Consider the following 21,178-nt stretch of genomic DNA (forward strand, 5'->3'; position numbering starts at 1 on the left):
AGTTCACAGAGGTCGAGGTCAGGGTCACTTCTTTTTTATGTTGAATATCAATGATTTAAATCATGGAATGAATGGCTCTGTGGCCAAGTTTCCAGGTGGAGGAGCAGGTAGCATAAAGGAAACACAAAGGCCGCAGAAGGAATTAGATGGATTATGAGAATGGCAGAGAAGTGGCAAATGCAATTCGATGTCGAAAAGGTGTGGGTATGCATTGAGTGAGAAGAAATAAATGGACAGACTCTTTTCTAAATAGGGAGAAAATTGAAAATTCCCAGGTGCAAAGGGACCTGGGAGTCTGCATGCAGGTTCCATGAAGGTAAACTTTTAGGTTGAGGAAAGCAATATAAATGCTGTTACAAGATCAAACCAGCAACCACAAAGAAGGCAGATCACATAGGGGTAAAGATGAACAATTACTTTATTAACAAAAATTCACCTTCAAACTTTAATTCAAAAACCCCCCCCTTATATAACAATGCCCACTGGTTACTATGCAGATTTCTATAAGTGTAAAACTAATAAATTCCCCAGCCTAATTATAACATATGTCATTAAAGTCTAATCAGCCCACAGAAAAACTTAGACACAAAACAAACACAAAACTCATTAGACTCACAAAACTTAGATCTCAACTGAAGCAAAGATCATAAACAAAATTCAGTTTGTTTGGTAAAACTGAAGCCAAAAGATCTTTGAGAGAGAGAGAGCGCAAAATTTGAAGTTGTCTTGTGTTGCTTGCAGAGAGAGGAACAACGGGCTTGGTCCGGATCCTTCTGGCCGCCTTCGGAATGTTCATCCTTTTTGAAATCCCAACATTCTAAACCGTCCTCCAGACCATGACTCTGCTTGGGCCTCCTTCCACTCCACAGCACCACCCAGTGGTGGTTTATCATCCAAATCCAGAAATTTTTAGATCATTTTCTGCACATGCTCAGTCCATCTCTCACTCTCTCAGCAGTCCACCTTCACCTTGACTCTCTAAGGCAAACTGTCATTTTTTAAAGATAAAACCACACAACATATAGGCCAATACACAACATAGAACTCTGTAACACCTCCCCTGCTAAAAAAAATTGGTCCACAAGAACAAATTTTTAACAATTAATGGAAGTATTACATAAATAAAATAAAATAATCACTCCATTTTTTACAATAAGTATGTGATTAGATTCATATCTACCCAGATTAACATTGTGACAAACAATCTGCTATTAAATTATCTGTCCCCTTTATGTGTGTAATAATTAAATCATACTCTTGTAACATTAAGCTCTAGTTCAATAACCGTCTGTTCTTATTTTTCATTTTAGACAGAAAAACTAATGGATTATGATCAGTATATATTATTAATGGTTTTTGAGCAGTACAAATATACACATCAAAATGTTGCAACGCTAAAACAAGCACAAATAACTCTTTCTCAATGGTTGAATAATTTTGTTGACGGTCATTAAACTTTTTTGAGAAGTACGAAATATGATGTTTAATCCATCACCATCCTTCTTCTGTAACAGTACAGCACCAACCACTTCATCACTGATGTCCATGACTAAAGAGAATGGCTTTTCAAAGTTAAGGGACGCAAGTACAGACTGATGGCATAAAATGGTCTTTATCTTCAGAAACGCTTCCCGGCATACATCTGACCAGATAAATTTTTCTTTCTTTTCAAGTAGTTTTATAAATGGGAGTGCAATTTCTGCAAAGTTTTTACAAAATCTACGATAGTAGCCAATCATACCTAGAAATGTCCAAAGAGCTTTCTTATTACCAGGGATAGGGAACACAGTGATAGCCAATACTTTCGCTCCAAACGGTGCCACCTGTCCCTGTCCTACCACATAACCCAGATAAATTACAGTGGCATGTCCAAACTCGCTCTTAAAAAATTCACTTTGAGGTGTACTTCCACCAGTCTCTGAAATAGCTGCTCTAATTCAAGCATGTGTTCTTCCCATGTATCTGTACTAATTACTAAATCATCGATATAGGTTCCTGTGTATTCTAAACCCTGAATTACTGCATTAATCATTCTCTGAAATGTGCTAGGTGGATTGTTCATCCTGAAAGGCATAACATTATACTCATACAATCCCAAAGGTGTAACAAATGCAGAAATTTCCATGCCTTTCTCTGTCAAAGGAACACACCAGTATCCTTTTAAGAGATCAATCTTTGTAAGAAATTTAGCCTTCCCCACCTTATCTATACAATCATCTATTCTGGGAATAGGGAATGCATGTTTACCTTTTGATTATCTGTACAAAACCTAATTGAGCCATCTGGCTTAGGCACACAGGGGTGAACTCCAATTTGAACTTGATTTTCAGATTATGTCATTTTTGAGCATATAATCCACCTCTTGATCCAACAATCTACTCTTTTCCTGATTAACTCAGTAAGGATGCTGCTTAATAGGCTTAGCATCACTGACCTCCACATCATGACAAGCCACAGTAGTTCTTCTTGGAACATCTGGGAATATATCCTTAAATTTCATAAGTAATGTCTTCATTTCTTCACTTTCTGATTTAGTCAAATGCATTAACTTGGTGTCTAAGTTTTGCAAAACTATGGAGTTTTCCAATCTGGGGTTTATCACTTTCTGTGCTCCATGACCTTCCATGAAACTTATCTCTTCCTTACTCTCCTCTATAACTAACACCTTGGTTGGAATCCTAGTCTCCTCCTCAGTCATTTTCTCAAAGTAAGGTTTAAACATGTTCACTGACAGACAAGATTGTCCCTCTTCGACGATCAGGCATCTCAATGACATAGGTGACCTGGTTAATTTTTGATTTCACCTTCTATGGTCCTGAAAACTGAGCTCTCAAAGGGTTTGACTGCATTGGAAACAAAACCAATACTTTTTTGCCAGGTTTAATGTCCCTAATTTTTGCTTTTTGATCATACCGAATTTTCATTTTTCCCTGAGCAGTTTTTAAATTTTTGCTTGCCATCTCACAAGCCTGATGTAATCTGCTTTTAAATTTGAAAACATAATCCAACAGATTTGATTGTATATCAATATGTATCCACTGTTCCTTCAACAATATTAATGGACCCCTGACTTCATGACCAAACACCAACTCAAATGGACTAAAGCCAAGAGACTCCTGAGTTGCCCCTCTAACAGCAAACAATAACAAATGGATTCCTTCATCCCAATCCTTATTATTTTCCATGCAAAAAGCCTTCATCATATTTTTCACAGTTAAATGGAACCTTTCCAAGGCCACTTGACTTTCAGGATGATAGGCAGATGACACAATTTGATGGGCTCTCAATTCATACACCACCTGTTAAAATATTCCAGACATAAAATTACTCCCTTGGTCCGATTGAATTTCCCTTGGTAGGCCAAACAGTGTGAAAAATTTTAGCATAGCCTTCACAATCGTCTTTGCTTTAATGTTTCTCAGGGGAATAGCCTCTGGAATCCTTGAAGTTGTGCACAAGAGTGTTAATAAATATTCATTTCCCACTTTGCTTTTTGGCAATAGGCCAACACAATTCACTATTACTTTTGAGAAGGACTCCCTGAAAGCAGGGATGGGTTGTAAAGGTGCCACTGGTGGTCCTTGATTAGGCTTGCCAACCAGTTAACAAAAGTTCACATCCTTTCTTAATTTTGGCCAATAAAACTGTTTCCTTATCTTTTCCACCATCTTCTTCACTCTAAGATGACCTCCTAAAGGTGTACTATGAGCCAACTTTAATATTTCATTCCTATAAATTTTGGGAATTACAACTTGCCTTACTACCACCCTGTTTTCACTGGCAGGTATCACTTGTGGACTCCACTTTCTCATCAATATTCCATCTTGAACAAAGTAATCTACTGGCACAGTTTCTATTTCCAGGTTAGACAGAATCTTATCTCTTATCTCAGCAAGATCAGGATCATGCTTTTGTCTGGCTATTAATTCTTCTCTTGACAGCAGCAAAGCTGGATCCTTAGGTTTGTCCTCAATGTTTGCCTGCACTACAGGATCATCACAGACTTCCTCTACCTTTTTTCTAAACATGGCTCTAGTAATGGCACACGCAGGGTAGATTTCCAAATCCGTTTTGGACTCATTAACCAATGGTTTACTTGTGAGTTTCACTGCAGGTATGACTTTACCCTCTGCTAAATAATTTCCTAACAAAAGAGAAACTCCATCCACCGGCAGACTTGATCTTATCCCCATTGTAACCAGGCCATTAACTAAGTCTGATTTCATCACTATTCTATGCAAAGGTATAGGCTCTGCTTCACCACCAATGCCTTTAATTAATTCACATCTCCAGTATCGGTCTCCTCACCAAAATTCAAAATGTTGCTTAATACAAGCGATTGGGCGGCTCCAGTATCCCACAGGATTTTAACTGGCACTTGATTGGATCTTTCTTTAACCGAAATGAAACCTTCAGTCATGAATGGTTTAAAAATATCCCTAACTTTCTCACTCTGAACACAGGCGGTTGGTACCAGCCCTTTCTCTTTCTTCCTTTTCAGTACAGGACAATTTGTTATTATGTGCCCTGGCTTCTTACAATAGTGGGAAATAACACTTGAAAATTTTTCCTTCACCCATTTATCTTCCTCTCATTTCTAGATTTTCTTTCTACTCTACTTGGATTATCAGCAGTATTCCTTTGAACAGTTTTCCCTGGTATCCACTTAGACTTGCGGTTAAAGCATATTCCTCCGCGAATTTAGCCAATTCTTGCCAAGTTTTTATATTTTTCTCTGCCAAGTATACTTGAATATCGTCAGGAACACAATTTTTAATCTCCTCAATCAGAATGATTTCCCTCTATAAATCAAAGTTATTTTCTACTTTCATTGCGGAACACCACCGATCAAAACACACAACCTTCCAAAAAGCAAAATCCAGGTAAGATTGGGGTGCTGCTTTTTTTAAACTCCTGAACTTTTTTCTATAAGCCTCTGGAACTAGTTCATAAGATCAGAGTTTAGCCTGTTTTACAAATTCGTAATCAGCTGCTTGTTGTACAGTGAGACACGAGTACATCTGTTGGACTTTCCTTTTATGAACACTTTGTAGCAGGAGTGACCACTGGTCTGGTGCCCATTTTTAATTTACAGCTACTTTATCAAAATGCTGAAAATCCTGGTCTATTTCAGCTTCCTCAAATGAAGGAACTAACCTCACTTCTCTACTGACCAGAAACCTCTCCTCCTGACCAGCACATGGATTTTGGGCTTCTCTCTCTCCTTGGGTTGGGGTCTGCCTCAATTTAGCTAGTTCTAGCTCATGTTTCCACTCTTTCTCTCACTCCTCCCTTTGGGGCTGCTCTCTCCTCCCTTGCGACTACCCTTTCCTCCATTTCTGCCTGCCTTACTGTTTCCTGTTCAGCTTTCCTTTCTACCTCTCTTTTTTTCCTCTAACTCTAGTTTTCTCAAAGCCAACTTGACTTCCTCTGAAGTTTTCTCCTTTGGAAACTGTTCTAATGCAGCTTCTTCAAATACCCCTTTCCTACAAAGTACTTAACAATCTTTCGGGCAATTCCCTTTTTTTTCATCCCATTTCTTACTGTAAGAAGTTTTAACTTGCCAACTATAACCATCAGTCCTGACATTTTAGCCATTTTTAAATTAACCACTGAAGGGTTCGCGATGAACTGGTCAATATTCATAGTTGCTTGTTTTTCTGCTAGTGATTTATACACTCACCGTTTATTTTTAATTCCAAGCTGAAGGTTGAGTCAAATTCAGACGATTGATAACTAAGCACAAGTTAATCACCCCTAAAGCTTCCAAATTGGTTTGATCCCAGACGATTTCCCCAAATTATGTTACAAGATCAAACCAGCAACCACAAAGAAGGCAGATCACACAGGGGTAAAGTTGAACAATTACTTTATTAACAAAAAAATTCACCTTCAAACTTTATTTCAAAAACCCCTCCTTTTATAACAATGCCCACTGGTGACTATGCAAATTTCTATAACAGTGTAAAACTAATAAATTCCCCAGCCTAATTATAACATATGTCATTAAAATCTAACCAGCCCACAGAAAAACTTAGACACAAAACAAACACAAAACTCATAAGACTCACAAAACTTAGATCTCAACTGAAGCAAGATCATAAACAAAATTCAGTTTGTTTGGTAAACTAAAGCCAAAAGATCTTTGAGAGAGAGAGAGCACAAAATTCAAAGTTGTCTTGTGTTGCTTGCAGAGAGAGGAACCATTGGCTTGGTCTGGATCCTCTGGCTGCCTTCGGAATGTTCATCCTTCTTGAAATCCCAACATTCTAAACTGTCCTCCATACCATGACTCATGCTCTGGGCCTTCTTCCACTCCACAGCACCACCTAGTGGTGGTTTATTGTCCAAGTCCAGACATTTTAGATCATTTTCTGCACATACCCAGTCCGTCTCCGACTCTCTCAGCAGTCCACCTTCCCCTTGGCTCTCTAAAGCAAACTGTCACTTTTTAACATAAAATCACACAACACATAGGCCAATACACAACACAGAGTTCTGTAACAATGCAGCAAAGTGATGTTGAAGCTTATAAGGCACTGGTGAGACCTCACTCGGAGAATTGTGAGCAGTTTTAGGCTCTTCATTTAAAAAAGGATGTGCTGATGTTAGAGAGGGTTCAGATGAGGTTCACAAGGATGATTCCAGCAATGAAAGACTTCTTGTATGAGGAATGTTTGACAGCTCTTGGTATCTACTCATTGAAATTCAGGAGAATGAGTGAGGATCTCATTGAAACATTTCAGATGTTGAAAGGTGTGGACAAAGAAAGGTTGTCTCCCATGGTGGGAGAGTCATGGTCAACTTCAGGATTGAAGGTCATTCTCATAGAGCAGTGATGTAGAGGAATTTCTTTAATCAGATGGTGGTAGATCTGTGGAATTTATGGCCACAGGCTGATGTGGAGGCCAAGTCATTGGGTGCATTTAAGGGAGAGATTGATAGGTTCTTGATTAACTAGAGCATCAAAGGATATGGGGAGAAGGCCATGCAGAGGAGCGGAGCGGGAAACGATATTAGCTCATGATTGATTGATGGGCTGAATAGTCTATTTCTGCTCCTAGTTTAACTGTTACAAAGGCATGAAGGCAGAATTCGCTAATAAGGGCTATCAAGTTAAATTAAATGGTGAGATGGTAGATTGGCAGTGGCAGGCATTGAAGGGAATATTTCATAACTCTCATAACTATCGATTTCGTTTAGAAATGGAGATGCTGAATTGAATGATCCCTCCATACGCCTGACGAAGAAAATTGGGAATGATACCAAACTGAAAGAAAAAGCACAAAACAGGCATGATCATTGAGAAACCAGCAAATAAATAATACAGGGGGAGATATTATAAGAGTATAACAACAAGAAACATAACATTGACAATCTTACCTTCCATGTAAAGTTAGAATGCAACAAAACAGTCCCTTAGAGGATAAGACCGGCCAATTAATAATGGGGAAAAAAAGAAAAAAAATGGAGAGGCTTTGAAGATGTTTTGAATCAATGGAAGACAATAAAAGCACCCCAGTAATTGAACATTTGCAGGCTGGGAGGGATGGAAATCAAAACCAGCTGTATCAGAAGGGAAAGGTTTGAAGCCAAATGAATGGGTCTGAAGGCTGACATACTTTGGATCTGATAACCTGCATTGTGGAGTCTTAAAGGAAGTGGCTGGAGAACTGGAGAATCCTTTGGTTCTTCCAAAATTCCCCAGATTCTTGAAAGGATTCAGTAGACTAGAAAAACACAAAAGTATTGTTTCCCTGCAACAAGTGTGGGTGACAGAAAGTGAAAACAATAGGGCAGTTAAACTGATGTCTTCTTTTATTGAAAAAAAATGTTGGGGCCCATTATTCAATAAAATAGGAATTCATTTGAAAAATCAGAATGTAATCAAGCAAGGTCAAAATGGTTTTATGTAAGGGAAATTGAGTTTGACAATTTTATTGGGAATTTTTGAGGATGCAATAAATGGTGAATAAAGGAAACCGTGAGACATAGTGTCTGGATTTGTGGAAGGCATTTAATAAGGTACCGTATAAAAGATCATAAAGTGCATAGACAAGATGAATACTCATAATCTTTTTCCCAACTGAGGCGAGTCTCAGACAAAGTTTAAAAGGGGCCAGAGGAGTAAGTTTTTTTTCCAAGGAAGATGGTGAATTTTTGGAATGAGCTTCCAGAGGAAGCTGTAGAGGTGGGTATAATTACAACATTTAGAAGATGTACATGGATAGTTTAGAGGAAATAGGCCAAATATACCACCTTTATTTGGAAACCGGTTACCATGGATACCTCAATGATTCTCTAACCCTATGATGCAAGGTACCCACATGAAGTGAGCCTCCAATGTGCTCCAAGATCTTTTTATTCTGGGTGGCAGATGTCATGGGGTTTAATTTTAATTTAATGTAGGCACTCAGCATGGTTACAGGCCTTCTGGCCCACGGGCCCAAATACACCAATTAACCTACAACCTTTAGGTTTTTGAGGAATGGGAGGAAACTGGAGCACCCAGAGGAAAGCCGCACAGACGCAGAGAAATCAGACATACTCCTGACAGACAGTACCTGATTCGAACCCAGGTCGCTGGTGCTGTAATACCATTGGACTAATCAAAACCAGAAGCAAAATTTATTGTCACGAGCAAGTCTCATGAAATTCAGTGTTTTGCAGAAGCATCATGGAGCAAACATTCGTATTATACCCAGCTTACAACATTACCATTAACAAAAATAAAAATAATGGTCCACAAAAGTATGGTAGTGTCTTTGGTTCACTGATATTCAGGAATCTCATGGCAGCAGGAAAGAAGCTGTCCTTGTGCTGCTGAGTGTTCGCCTTTAGGCTCCTGTACCTCCTTCCCGATGGTAACAGAGTGAAGAGGGCATGGCCTCGGTGGTGGAGCTCTTTGAGGATAGAGACTGCTTTTTAAGAAACTGCCTCATATAGATGTCCTCACTGGAGTGAAGTCTGGTGAGCAGATGCATTGGATATATGTTTCAACCACAGCTGAAGATAGCAGAGGGAATGGATGTTTAGAGTGTTTGACAGCCACCATTCAGGAAGACTGTTTTGTCCTGAAGAGCATGGACTTCCCTGAATGCCACAACTGTTCTCATCGAGGTAAATGAAGAACATTTCATGAAATCTTGTGTTGGCTCTTATTCCAATGAACATAGAACATTGCACAATCAGAATTTCAGAATCAGAATTTATTGTCATGAATGTGTAACGAAATTAGTCATTTTGCAGAAGAATTGCAGTACAAATATTAATTACAGGTGCAAATATTCATTATACTTGCAATATTAAAGCTCTTTAAATTCAAAAATAAATAAATCAATGCAAAAAAAAAGAAAAAGTGAGGTAGTTCTGTGGGTCATTGTCCATTCAGAAATCTGATGGCAGAGGGAAAGAAACTGTTTTATTGCCTCTGAATGTTTGTCTTCAGACTCCTGGGCCTCTTTCCTGTTGGTAGCAGTGTGAAGAGAGCAGCACCTGGGTGGTGAGGGTCCTTGAGGATGGGGGCTGCTTTCTTAAGATACCGACGGCCTCTTAGACCTCGATATGGTGAAGACTGATGCCCATGATGGCGCTGGCAAAGTTCACAACTCTCTCTATCCTTTTCCTGTCCTGTGCATCGGCAATGATGTATTCAGTCAGAATGCTCTCCTCGGTACAACTGTAGAAATTTGCAAGAGTCTTACCAAATCTCCTCAAACTCTTTATAAATTGTAGCCGCTGGTAAGCATTCTTCATGATTGTATCAACATGGATGCCTTAGGACAGATACTTTGAGATGTTAGCACCCAGTAATTTGATGTCCTTCACCATTTCCACCACTGACCCCTTGATGAAGACTAGTTTGTATTCTCCTGATTTCCCCCCTACACCCCACAATGTTGTGCCAACTATAGAGTTATTCACCTTGTTAGAAATTGAACTCGTCTTCACGTCATCAATCCATTGATTTATAACCATCATCCTACCAAATCCTAGTGTTTCTTCCATTAACAGACTCAATCATAACATAAATAATAACTTAACTCTTCAATCAAGTCTATTCCTATCCTGACATTTCAAATCCCTCATTCAACAGATAGCAATACTTTTCGATGTGCCAATATTTCACAACTCAGCTCCACCCTTGGGGAATTTGAATGAAACATTTCCCACTCTGTGAGAAAGAGATTTTTACTTATTAGCCTTCATCAGTTTGTAAGTGTATCTAGCATCTTCTCCACTCACTGCCTGAAACTTGTTTGTAAAGTGAGCTGAAAAGTCAACAGCCACTCTTTGGGTTCAATGCTGATAGAACATGAGTTTGATCTTTTTTTCCAATAAGGCTGCTTTGGAAGCACTTAAAATGATGTTCCAACAATATGATGAGGAGCATGATTTCCTAACTCCTGAAAGACAAGTGTTGTGGAGCTCGGGATACCACACATTCCACTACCATCTTGGGTATGGAAAGGAGTAAGCTGAATCCCAAGCAAGATGCATTGCTCTTAGCATCAATCCAAGCAATTATTTTACTCTAAAATGGTCACTTAATATCCTTTAGTTTACATTAAAGTCAGAGTTAAAGGAAAGTGAAGAGATTGAAATAGTGCGGGATGGGGGGGGGAAATCATTTATAACCACCTGTGAAAGAAGGTTGGGCCACCTTTTTTTCCACTCCGTAAATTCGGAGCATTAAATATATTTTCAGTTTGAAGTTGTTTACACTCTAATGTACTTGGAAGAGGAGATTTCCCTAATTTCATTATCAAACTTGTGCAGAAGAGGGAGTAATTTGAAATGTCATCATAGCTCAAAGTCACAGCCCATGGAACAATGAAGCACCTGGAGAAACCCCATGCATTCATGCGAAGAACATACAAACTCCTTGCAGATAGCAATGGATTTGAACCCTGGTTGCTAGTGCTATAGTCTTCTTCTTTCTTTGGCTTGGCTTCGCGGACAAAGATTTATGGAGGGGTAAATGTCCACGTCAGCTGCAGGCTCGTTTGTGGCTGACAAGTCCATTGCGGGACAGGCAGACACGGTTGCAGCGGTTGCAGGGGAAAATTTGTTGGTTGGGGTTGGGTATTGGGTTTTTCCTCCTTTGTCTTTTGTCAGTGAGGTGGGCTCTGCGGTCTTCTTCAAAGGAGGTTGCTGCCCGCCGAACTGTGAGGTGCCAAGATGCATGGTTTGAGGCGATATCAGCCCACTGGCGGTGGTCAATGTGGCAGGCACCAAAAGATTTCTTTAGGCAGTCCTTGTACCTCTTCTTTGGTGCACCTCTGTCACGGTGGCCAGTGGAGAGCTCACCCTAGAACACGATCTTGGGAAGGCGATGGTCCTCCATTCTGGAGACGTGACCTACCCAGCACAGTTGGATCTTCAACAGCGTGGATTCGTTGACCGTTTTGAGTTTTGTGTGCCCGATGGAGATGTGGGGGGGGCTGGTAGTCATGGTGGGGAGCTGGCTGATGGAGGACCTCAGTTTTCTTCAGGCTGACTTCCAGGCCAAACATTTTGGCAGTTTCCGCAAAACAGGACGTCAAGCACTGAAGAGCTGGCTCTGAATGGGCAACTAAAGCGGCATCGTCTGCAAGGAGTAGTTCACGGACAAGTTGTTCTTGTGTCTTGGTGTGAGCTTGCAGGCGCCTCAGATTGAAGAGACTGCCATCCGTGCGGTACCAGATGTAAACAGCGTCTGCATTGTTGAGGTCTTTCATGGCTTGGTTCAGCATCATGCTGAAGAAGATTGAAAAGAGGGTTGGTGCGAGAACGCAACCTTGCTTCACGCCATTGTCAATGGAGAAGGGTTCAGAGAGCTCATTGCTGTATCTCACCCAACCTTGTTGGTTTTTGTGCAGTTGGATAACCATGTTGAGGAACTTTGGGGGGCATCCAAGGCACTCTAGTATTTGCCAAAGCCCTTTCCTGCTCACAGTGTCGAAGGCTTTGGTGAGGTCAACAAAGGTGATGTAGAGTCCTTTGTTTTGTTCTCTGCACTTTTCTTGGAGCTGTCTGAGGGCAAAGACCATGTCAGTAGTTCCTCTGTTTGCGCGAAAGCCGCACTGTGATTCTGGGAGAACATTCTCGGCGACACTAGGTATTATTCTATTTAGGAGAATCCTAGTGAAGATTTTGCCTGCAATGGAGAGCAGCGTGATTCCCCTGTAGTTTGAGCAGTCTGATTTCTCGCCTTTGTTTTTGTACAGGGCGATGACGATGGCATCACGAAGGTCCTGAGGCAGTTTTCCTTGGTCCTAGAAAAGCTTGAAAAACTCATGCAGTTTGGCATGCAGAGTTTTGCTGCCAGCCTTCCAGACCTCTGGGGGGATTCCATCCATACCTGCTGCTTTGCCACTTTTCAGTTGTTCAATTGCCTTATATGTCTCTTCCCGGGTGAGGACCTCATCCAGCTCTAGCCTTAGGGGCTGTTGAGGGAGCTGGAGCAGGGCGGAATCTTGGACTGAACGGTTGGCACTGAAAAGAGATTGGAAGTCTTCTGACCATCATCCCGACAACAACAACAACAGCTTGCAGTGATTGGACAGAGAGCAATAGAAAGAAGGAGGCGGCGGCCCCGGTCTGGGCACAGGGAAAGCAGCAGGTGCCCTGGCCCCAGTCCGGGCAGAGGGTAGGTGGCGGCGGCCCCAATCCGGGCAAGAGCGAAGGGGGGCGGCGGCCCCTGCCTCAGTCGAATGAGGCAGGCGGCGGCCCCAATCTGGGCAAGAGCGAAGGGGAGGCGGCGGCTCCGGCCTCGGTCGAGTGAGGCAGGCGGAGGCCCCGGTCCGGGCAGAAAGAAGGAGGCGGTGGCCCCGGTCCGGGCATAGGGAAAGCAGTGGCGGCCCCGGCCTCGGTCTGGGTAGAGAGTAGGCGGCGGCAGCCCCGATCCGGGCAAGAGCGAAGGGGATGCGGTGGCCCCGGCCTCGGTCGAGTGAGGCAGGCAGAGGCCCCGGTCTGGGCAGAAAGAAGGAGGCGGCGGCCCCGGTCCGGGCACAGGGAAAGCAGCGGCGGCCTCGGTCCCGGCCCAGGCAGTATGGTCCAACCTAGGAGGGGAGGCATGCCCCTCCAGTGCTATAGTAGCATTGAACTAACCACTACATTTGTTGTGCTGCCTTATGTCTTTTGTACATTTTAACTGTACCCACCTCATAACTTCCTCCAGAAGCATGTTCCATGTACCCACCACCCTCTGTTTGAAAAAGTTGTCTCACAGTTTCCACTTTCAACTTAAATCTAAGCCCATGTAGTAGCGCTATGGCAGCACTACAACTTCCACGTGATGTCAGTGTGTGATGACCTAAACACACGTCGGGCACATGATTCAGGCTTTTAAAAGTTTGCGTGCGTTCTGAACAGTAAATCTGTTTGATTCACTGAAGAAACGCCTTGTGTGGTTATTTCATCGTGCCCACTGCGAATCCAGTATCCACACCCTCTACCTTTACATTTCCCTTACCTATGCCCTTCATGATGTATACCTCCTCCATAAGGTCAGACCTCAGCATCCTGTGGCCCAGGGAAAAAAGCCCCAGCTTATTTAGATAAATTCTTTAGCACAAGTAACATCCTTATGAATCATTTGTACACCTTTTACAGGATTCTGTTGACGATGAAGGGCTCAAGCCCAAATTGTTGGTGATGTATTTTCACCTTTGCTACAGAAAGGCATCATTTGTCCTGCTGAGTTTCTCCAGCGTCTGTCTGTTTTTACAGCTTTGTGGCATCTTTTCCATATCTGAGTTGACCAGAACTGCACGCACTACTCCAAGTGTGGTCTCACCACTCCCTTGTCTCCTTCCCTGCCATATGAAATACAATACTTCGCTGTGAGTCTTGACTGACATATAAACAGAGCAGAATGCCAGATATCTTTTCATAAGGAGCATTAAATGACCAGTGGGAATTCTAAAACCTAGTCGAATTCTGATCATGGTCAATGATATTAGCTTTATTTAAATATTCCATCACTTATGGGGATGCAATGAATTTGAAATGTAGTCCTGATTAAAATCAGTGAATGTCTCGTCAATCTGAAGCCTGCGTGTTGCATCCTCCTCGGACCTGCGTGTCTCATCAATCTGAAGCCTGCGTGTTGCATCCTCCTCGGACCTGCGTGTCTCATCAATCTGAAGCCTGCGTGTTGCATCCTCCTCGGAACTATGTGTCTCATCAATCTGAAGCCTGCGTGTTGCATCCTCCTCGGACCTGCGTGTCTCATCAATCTGAAGCCTGCGTGTTGCATCCTCCTCGGTCCTGCGTGTCTCATCAATCTGAAGCCTGCGTGTTACATCCTCCTCGGATCTGCGTGTCTCATCAATCTGAAGCCTGCGTGTTGCATCCTCCTCGGACCTGCGTGTCTCATATATCTGAAGCCTGCGTGTTGCATCCTCCTCGGACCTGCGTGTCTCATCAATCTGAAGCCTGCGTGTTGCATCCTCCTCGGACCTGCGTGTCTCATCAATCTGAAGCCTGCGTGTTGCATCCTCCTCGGACCTGCGTGTCTCATCAATCTGAAGCCTGCGTGTTGCATCCTCCTCGGACCTGCGTGTCTCATCCATCTGAAGCCTGCGTGTTGCATCCTCCTCGGACCTGCGTGTCTCATCCATCTGAAGCCTGCGTGTTGCATCCTCCTCGGACCTGCGTGTCTCATCAATCTGAAGCCTGCGTGTTGCATCCTCCTCGGACCTGCGTGTCTCATCAATCTGAAGCCTGCGTGTTGCATCCTCCTCGGACCTGCGTGTCTCATCAATCTGAAGCCTGCGTGTTGCATCCTCCTCGGACCTGCGTGTCTCATCAATCTGAAGCCTGCGTGTTGCATCCTCCTCGGACCTGCGTGTCTCATCAATCTGAAGCCTGCGTGTTGCATCCTCCTCGGACCTGCGTGTCTCATCAATCTGAAGCCTGCGTGTTGCATCCTCCTCGGACCTGCGTGTCTCATCAATCTGAAGCCTGCGTGTTGCATCCTCCTCGGACCTGCGTGTCTCATCCATCTGAAGCCTGCGTGTTGCATCCTCCACGGACCTGCGTGTCTCATCAATCTGAAGCCTGCGTGTTGCATCCTCCTCGGACCTGCGTGTCTCATCAATCTGAAGCCTGCGTGTTGAATCCTCCTCGGACCTGCGTGTCTCATCAATCTAAAGCCTGCGTGTTGCATCCTCCTCGGACCTGCGTGTCTCATCAATCTGAAGCCTGCATGTTGCATCCTCCTCGGACCTGCGTGTCTCATCAATCTGAAGCCTGCGTGTTGCATCCTCCTCGGACCTGCGTGTCTCATCAATCTGAAGCCTGCGTGTTGCATCCTCCTCGGACCTGCGTGTCTCATCAATCTGAAGCCTGCGTGTTGCATCCTCCACGGACCTGCGTGTCTCATCAATCTGAAGCCTGCGTGTTGCATCCTCCTCGGACCTGCGTGTCTCATCAATCTGAAGCCTGCGTGTTGCATCCTCCTCGGACCTGCGTGTCTGATCAATCTGAAGTCTGCGTGTTGCATCCTCCTCGGACCTGCGTGTCTCATCAATCTGAAGCCTGCGTGTTGCATCCTCCTCGGACCTGCGTGTCCCATCAATCTGAAGCCTGCGTGTTGCATCCTCCTCGGACCTGCGTGTCTCATCAATCTGAAGCCTGCGTGTTGAATCCTCCTCGGACCTGCGTGTCTGATCAATCTGAAGCCTGCGTGTTGCATCCTCCTCGGACCTGCGTGTCTCATCAATCTGAAGCCTGCGTGTTGCATCCTCCTCGGACCTGCGTGTCTCATCAATCTGAAGCCTGCGTGTTGAATCCTCCTCGGACCTGCGTGTCTGATCAATCTGAAGCTTGCGTGTTGCATCCTCCTCGGACCTGCGTGTCTCATCAATCTGAAGCCTGTGTGTTGCATCCTCCTCGGACCTGCGTGTCTCATCAATCTGAAGCCTGCGTGTTGCATCCTCCTCGGACCTGCGTGTCTCATCAATCTGAAGCCTGCGTGTTGCATCCTCCTCGGACCTGCGTGTCTCATCAATCTGAAGCCTGCGTGTTGCATCCTCCTCGGACCTGCGTGTCTCATCAATCTGAAGCCTGCGTGTTGCATCCTCCTCGGACCTGCGTGTCTCATCAATCTGAAGCCTGCGTGTTGCATCCTCCTCGGACCTGCGTGTCTCATCAATCTGAAGTCTGCATTTTACATCCTCCTCGGACCTGCGTGTCTCATCAATCTGAAGCCTGCGTGTTGCATCCTCCTCGGACCTGCGTGTCTCATCAATCTGAAGCCTGCGTGTTGCATCCTACTCGGAACTGCGTGTCTCATCAATCTGAAGCCTGCGTGTTGCATCCTCCTCGGACCTGCGTGTCTCATCAATCTGAAGCCTGCGTGTTGCATCCTCCTCGGACCTGCGTGTCTCATCAATCTGAAGCCTGCGTGTTGCATCCTCCTCGGACCTGCGTGTCTCATCAATCTGAAGCCTGCGTGTTGCATCCTCCTCGGACCTGCGTGTCTCATCAATCTGAAGCCTGCGTGTTGCATCCTCCTCGGACCTGCGTGTCTCATCAATCTGAAGCCTGCGTGTTACATCCTCCTCGGACCTGAGTGTCTCATCAATCTGAAGCCTGCGTGTTGCATCCTCCTCGGACCTGCGTGTCTCATCAATCTGAAGCCTGCGTGTTGCATCCTCCTCGGACCTGCGTGTCTGATCAATCTGAAGCCTGCGTGTTGCATCCTCCTCGGACCTGCGCGTCTCATCAATCTGAAGCCTGCGTGTTGCATCCTCCTCGGACCTGCGTGTCTCATCAATCTGAAGCCTGTGTGTTGCATCCTCCGCGGACCTGCGTGTCTCATCAATCTGAAGCCTGCGTGTTGCATCCTCCTCGCACCTGCGTGTCTCATCAATCTTAAGCCTGCGTGTTGCATCCTCCTCGGACCTGCGCGTCTGATCAATCTGAAGCCTGCGTGTTGCATCCTCCTCGGACCTGCGCGTCTCATCAATCTGAAGCCTGCGTGTTGCATCCTCCTCGGACCTGCGCGTCTCATCAATCTGAAGCCTGCGTGTTGCATCCTCCTCGGACCTGCGCGTCTCATCAATCTGAAGCCTGCGTGTTGCATCCTCCTCGGACCTGCGCGTCTCATCAATCTTAAGCCTGCGTGTTGCATCCTCCTCGGACCTGCGTGTCTCATCAATCTGAAGCCTGCGTGTTCAATCCTCCTCGGACCTGCGTGTCTCATCAATCTGAAGCCTGCGTGTTGCATCCTCCTCGGACCTGCGTGTCTCATCAATCTGAAGCCTGCGTGTTGCATCCTCCTCGGACCTGCGTGTCTCATCAATCTGAAGCCTGCGTGTTGCATCCTCCTCGGACCTGCGTGTCTCATCAATCTGAAGCCTGTGTGTTGCATCCTCCTCGGACCTGCGTGTCTCATCAATCTGAAGTCTGCGTGTTGCATCCTCCTCGGACCTGCGTGTCTCATCAATCTGAAGCCTGCGTGTTGCATCCTCCTCGGACCTGCGTGTCCCATCAATCTGAAGCCTGCGTGTTGCATCCTCCTCGGACCTGCGTGTCTCATCAATCTGAAGCCTGCGTGTTGAATCCTCCTCGGACCTGCGTGTCTGATCAATCTGAAGCCTGCGTGTTGCATCCTCCTCGGACCTGCGTGTCTCATCAATCTGAAGCCTGCGTGTTGCATCCTCCTCGGACCTGCGTGTCTCATCAATCTGAAGCCTGCGTGTTGAATCCTCCTCGGACCTGCGTGTCTGATCAATCTGAAGCTTGCGTGTTGCATCCTCCTCGGACCTGCGTGTCTCATCAATCTGAAGCCTGCGTGTTGCATCCTCCTCGGACCTGCGTGTCTCATCAATCTGAAGCCTGCGTGTTGCATCCTCCTCGGACCTGCGTGTCTCATCAATCTGAAGCCTGCGTGTTGCATCCTCCTCGGACCTGCGTGTCTCATCAATCTGAAGCCTGCGTGTTGCATCCTCCTCGGACCTGCGTGTCTCATCAATCTGAAGCCTGCGTGTTGCATCCTCCTCGGACCTGCGTGTCTCATCAATCTGAAGCCTGCGTGTTGCATCCTCCTCGGACCTGCGTGTCTCATCAATCTGAAGTCTGCATTTTACATCCTCCTCGGACCTGCGTGTCTCATCAATCTGAAGCCTGCGTGTTGCATCCTCCTCGGACCTGCGTGTCTCATCAATCTGAAGCCTGCGTGTTGCATCCTACTCGGAACTGCGTGTCTCATCAATCTGAAGCCTGCGTGTTGCATCCTCCTCGGACCTGCGTGTCTCATCAATCTGAAGCCTGCGTGTTGCATCCTCCTCGGACCTGCGTGTCTCATCAATCTGAAGCCTGCGTGTTGCATCCTCCTCGGACCTGCGTGTCTCATCAATCTGAAGCCTGCGTGTTGCATCCTCCTCGGACCTGCGTGTCTCATCAATCTGAAGCCTGCGTGTTGCATCCTCCTCGGACCTGCGTGTCTCATCAATCTGAAGCCTGCGTGTTACATCCTCCTCGGACCTGAGTGTCTCATCAATCTGAAGCCTGCGTGTTGCATCCTCCTCGGACCTGCGTGTCTCATCAATCTGAAGCCTGCGTGTTGCATCCTCCTCGGACCTGCGTGTCTGATCAATCTGAAGCCTGCGTGTTGCATCCTCCTCGGACCTGCGTGTCTCATCCATCTGAAGCCTGCGTGTTGCATCCTCCTCGGACCTGCGTGTCTGATCAATCTGAAGCCTGCGTGTTGCATCCTCCTCGGACCTGCGTGTCTAATCAATCTGAAGCCTGCGTGTTGCATCCTCCTCGGACCTGCGTGTCTCATCAATCTGAAGCCTGTGTGATGCATCCTCCTCGGACCTGCGTGTCTCATCAATCTGAAGCCTGCGTGTTGCATCCTCCTCGGACCTGCGTGTCTCATCAATCTGAAGCCTGCGTGTTGCATCCTCCTCGGACCTGCGTTTCTCATCAATCTGAAGCCTGAGTGTTGCATCCTCCTCGGACCTGCATGTCTCATCAATCTGAAGCCTGCGTATTGCATCCTCCTCGGACCTGCGTGTCTCATCAATCTGAAGCCTGCGTGTTGCATCCTCCTCGGACCTGCGTGTCTCATCAATCTGAAGCCTGCGTGTTGCATCCTCCTCGGACCTGCGTGTCTCATCAATCTGAAGCCTGCGTGTTGCATCCTCCTCGGACCTGCGTGTCTCATCAATCTGAAGCCTGCGTGTTGCATCCTCCTCGGACCTGCGTGTCTCATCAATCTGAAGCCTGCGTGTTGAATCCTCCTCGGACCTGCGTGTCTGATCAATCTGAAGCCTGCGTGTTGCATCCTCCTCGGACCTGCGTGTCTCATCAATCTGAAGCCTGCGTGTTGCATCCTCCTCGGACCTGCGTGTCTCATCAATCTGAAGCCTGCGTGTTGCATCCTCCTCGGACCTGCGTGTCTCATCAATCTGAAGCCTGCGTGTTGCATCCTCCTCGGACCTGCGTGTCTCATCAATCTGAAGCCTGCGTGTTGCATCCTCCTCGGACCTGCGTGTCTCATCAATCTGAAGCCTGCGTGTTGCATCCTCCTCGGACCTGCGTGTCTCATCAATCTGAAGCCTGCGTGTCGCATCCTCCTCGGACCTGCGTGTCTCATCAATCTGAAGCCTACGTGTTGCATCCTCCTCGGACCTGCGTGTCTCATCAATCTGAAGCCTGCGTGTCGCATCCTCCTCGGACCTGCGTGTCTCATCAATCTTAAGCCTGCGTGTTGCATCCTCCTCGGACCTGCGTGTCTCATCAATCTGAAGCCTGCGTGTCGCATCCTCGTCGGACCTGCGTGTCTCATAAATCTGAAGTCTGCCTGTTGCATCCTCCTCGGACCTGCGTGTCTCATCAATCTTAAGCCTGCGTGTTGCATCCTCCTCGGACCTGCGTGTCTCATCAATCTGAAGCCTGCGTGTTGCATCCTCCTCGGACCTGCGTGTCTCATCAATCTGAAGCCTGCGTGTTGCATCCTCCTCGGACCTGCGTGTCTCATCAATCTGAAGCCTGCGTGTTGCATCCTCCTCGGACCTGCGAGTCTCATCAATCTGAAGCCGTGTTGCATCCTCCTCGGACCTGCGTTTCTCATCAATCTGGAGCCTGCGTGTTGCATCCTCCTCGGACTTGCGTGTCTCATCAATCTGAAGCCAGCGTGTTGAATCCTCCTCGGACCTGCGTGTCTGATCAATCTGAAGCCTGCGTGTTGCATCCTCCTCAGACCTGCGTGTCTCATCAATCTGAAGCCTGCGTGTTGCATCCTCCTTGGACCTGCGTGTCTCATCAATCTGAAGCCTGCGTGTTGCATCCTCCTCGGACCTGCGTGTCTCATCAATCTGAAGCCTGTGTGTTGCATCCTCCTCGGACCTGCGTGTCTCATCAATCTGAAGTCTGCGTGTTGCATCCTCCTCGGACCTGCGTGTCTCATCAATCTGAAGCCTGCGTGTTGCATCCTCCTCGGACCTGCGTGTCTCATCAATCTGAAGCCTGCGTGTTGCATCCTCCTCGGACCTGCGTGTCTCATCAATCTGAAGCCTGCGTGTTGAATCCTCCTCGGACCTGCGTGTCTGATCAATCTGAAGCCTGCGTGTTGCATCCTCCTCGGACCTGCGTGTCTCATCAATCTGAAGCCTGCGTGTTGCATCCTCCTCGGACCTGCGTGTCTCATCAATCTGAAGCCTGCGTGTTGCCTCCTCCTTGGACCAGCGTGTCTCATCAATCTGAAGCCTGCGTGTTGCATCCTCCTCGGACCTGCGTGTCTCATCAATCTGAAGCCTGCGTGTTGCATCCTCCTCGGACCTGCGTGTCTCATCAATCTGAAGCCTGCGTGTTGCATCCTCCTCGGACCTGCGTGTCTCATCAATCTGAAGCCTGCGTGTTGCATCCTCCTCGGACCTGCGTGTCTCATCAATCTGAAGTCTGCATTTTACATCCTCCTCGGAACTGCGTGTCTCATCAATCTGAAGCCTGCGTGTTGCATCCTCCTCGGACCTGCGTGTCTCATCAATCTGAAGCCTGCGTGTTGCATCCTCCTCGGAACTGCGTGTCTCATCAATCTGAAGCCTGCGTGTTGCATCCTCCTCGGACCTGCGTGTCTCATCAATCTGAAGCCTGCGTGTTGCATCCTCCTCGGACCTGCGTGTCTCATCAATCTGAAGCCTGCGTGTTGCATCCTCCTCGGACCTGCGTGTCTCATCAA

At 46.4% G+C, this 21,178-nt stretch overlaps 1 protein-coding gene across 1 annotated transcript in view; it reads right to left on the reverse strand.

Moving 5' to 3' along the window:
* Nucleotides 1–12,421: 12,421 nt before the first annotated feature.
* Nucleotides 12,422–21,178, reverse strand: part of LOC138751704 (trichohyalin-like) — an 86,337-nt gene continuing 77,580 nt past the window's right edge. The window contains exons 56-62 of the mRNA XM_069914389.1: nucleotides 20,827–20,994; nucleotides 20,622–20,730; nucleotides 20,014–20,123; nucleotides 17,998–18,165; nucleotides 17,038–17,157; nucleotides 16,078–16,245; nucleotides 12,422–13,043 (exon numbers count right to left, since the gene is read on the reverse strand). Coding sequence (XP_069770490.1) covers nucleotides 12,422–13,043; nucleotides 16,078–16,245; nucleotides 17,038–17,157; nucleotides 17,998–18,165; nucleotides 20,014–20,123; nucleotides 20,622–20,730; nucleotides 20,827–20,994 — 1,465 coding nt within the window. The remainder of the gene's footprint in view (nucleotides 13,044–16,077; nucleotides 16,246–17,037; nucleotides 17,158–17,997; nucleotides 18,166–20,013; nucleotides 20,124–20,621; nucleotides 20,731–20,826; nucleotides 20,995–21,178) is intronic.

The sequence above is a fragment of the Narcine bancroftii genome, chromosome 1 (genome assembly GCF_036971445.1).
Source record: "Narcine bancroftii isolate sNarBan1 chromosome 1, sNarBan1.hap1, whole genome shotgun sequence".
In the NCBI taxonomy this organism is placed as follows: domain Eukaryota; kingdom Metazoa; phylum Chordata; class Chondrichthyes; order Torpediniformes; family Narcinidae; genus Narcine; species Narcine bancroftii.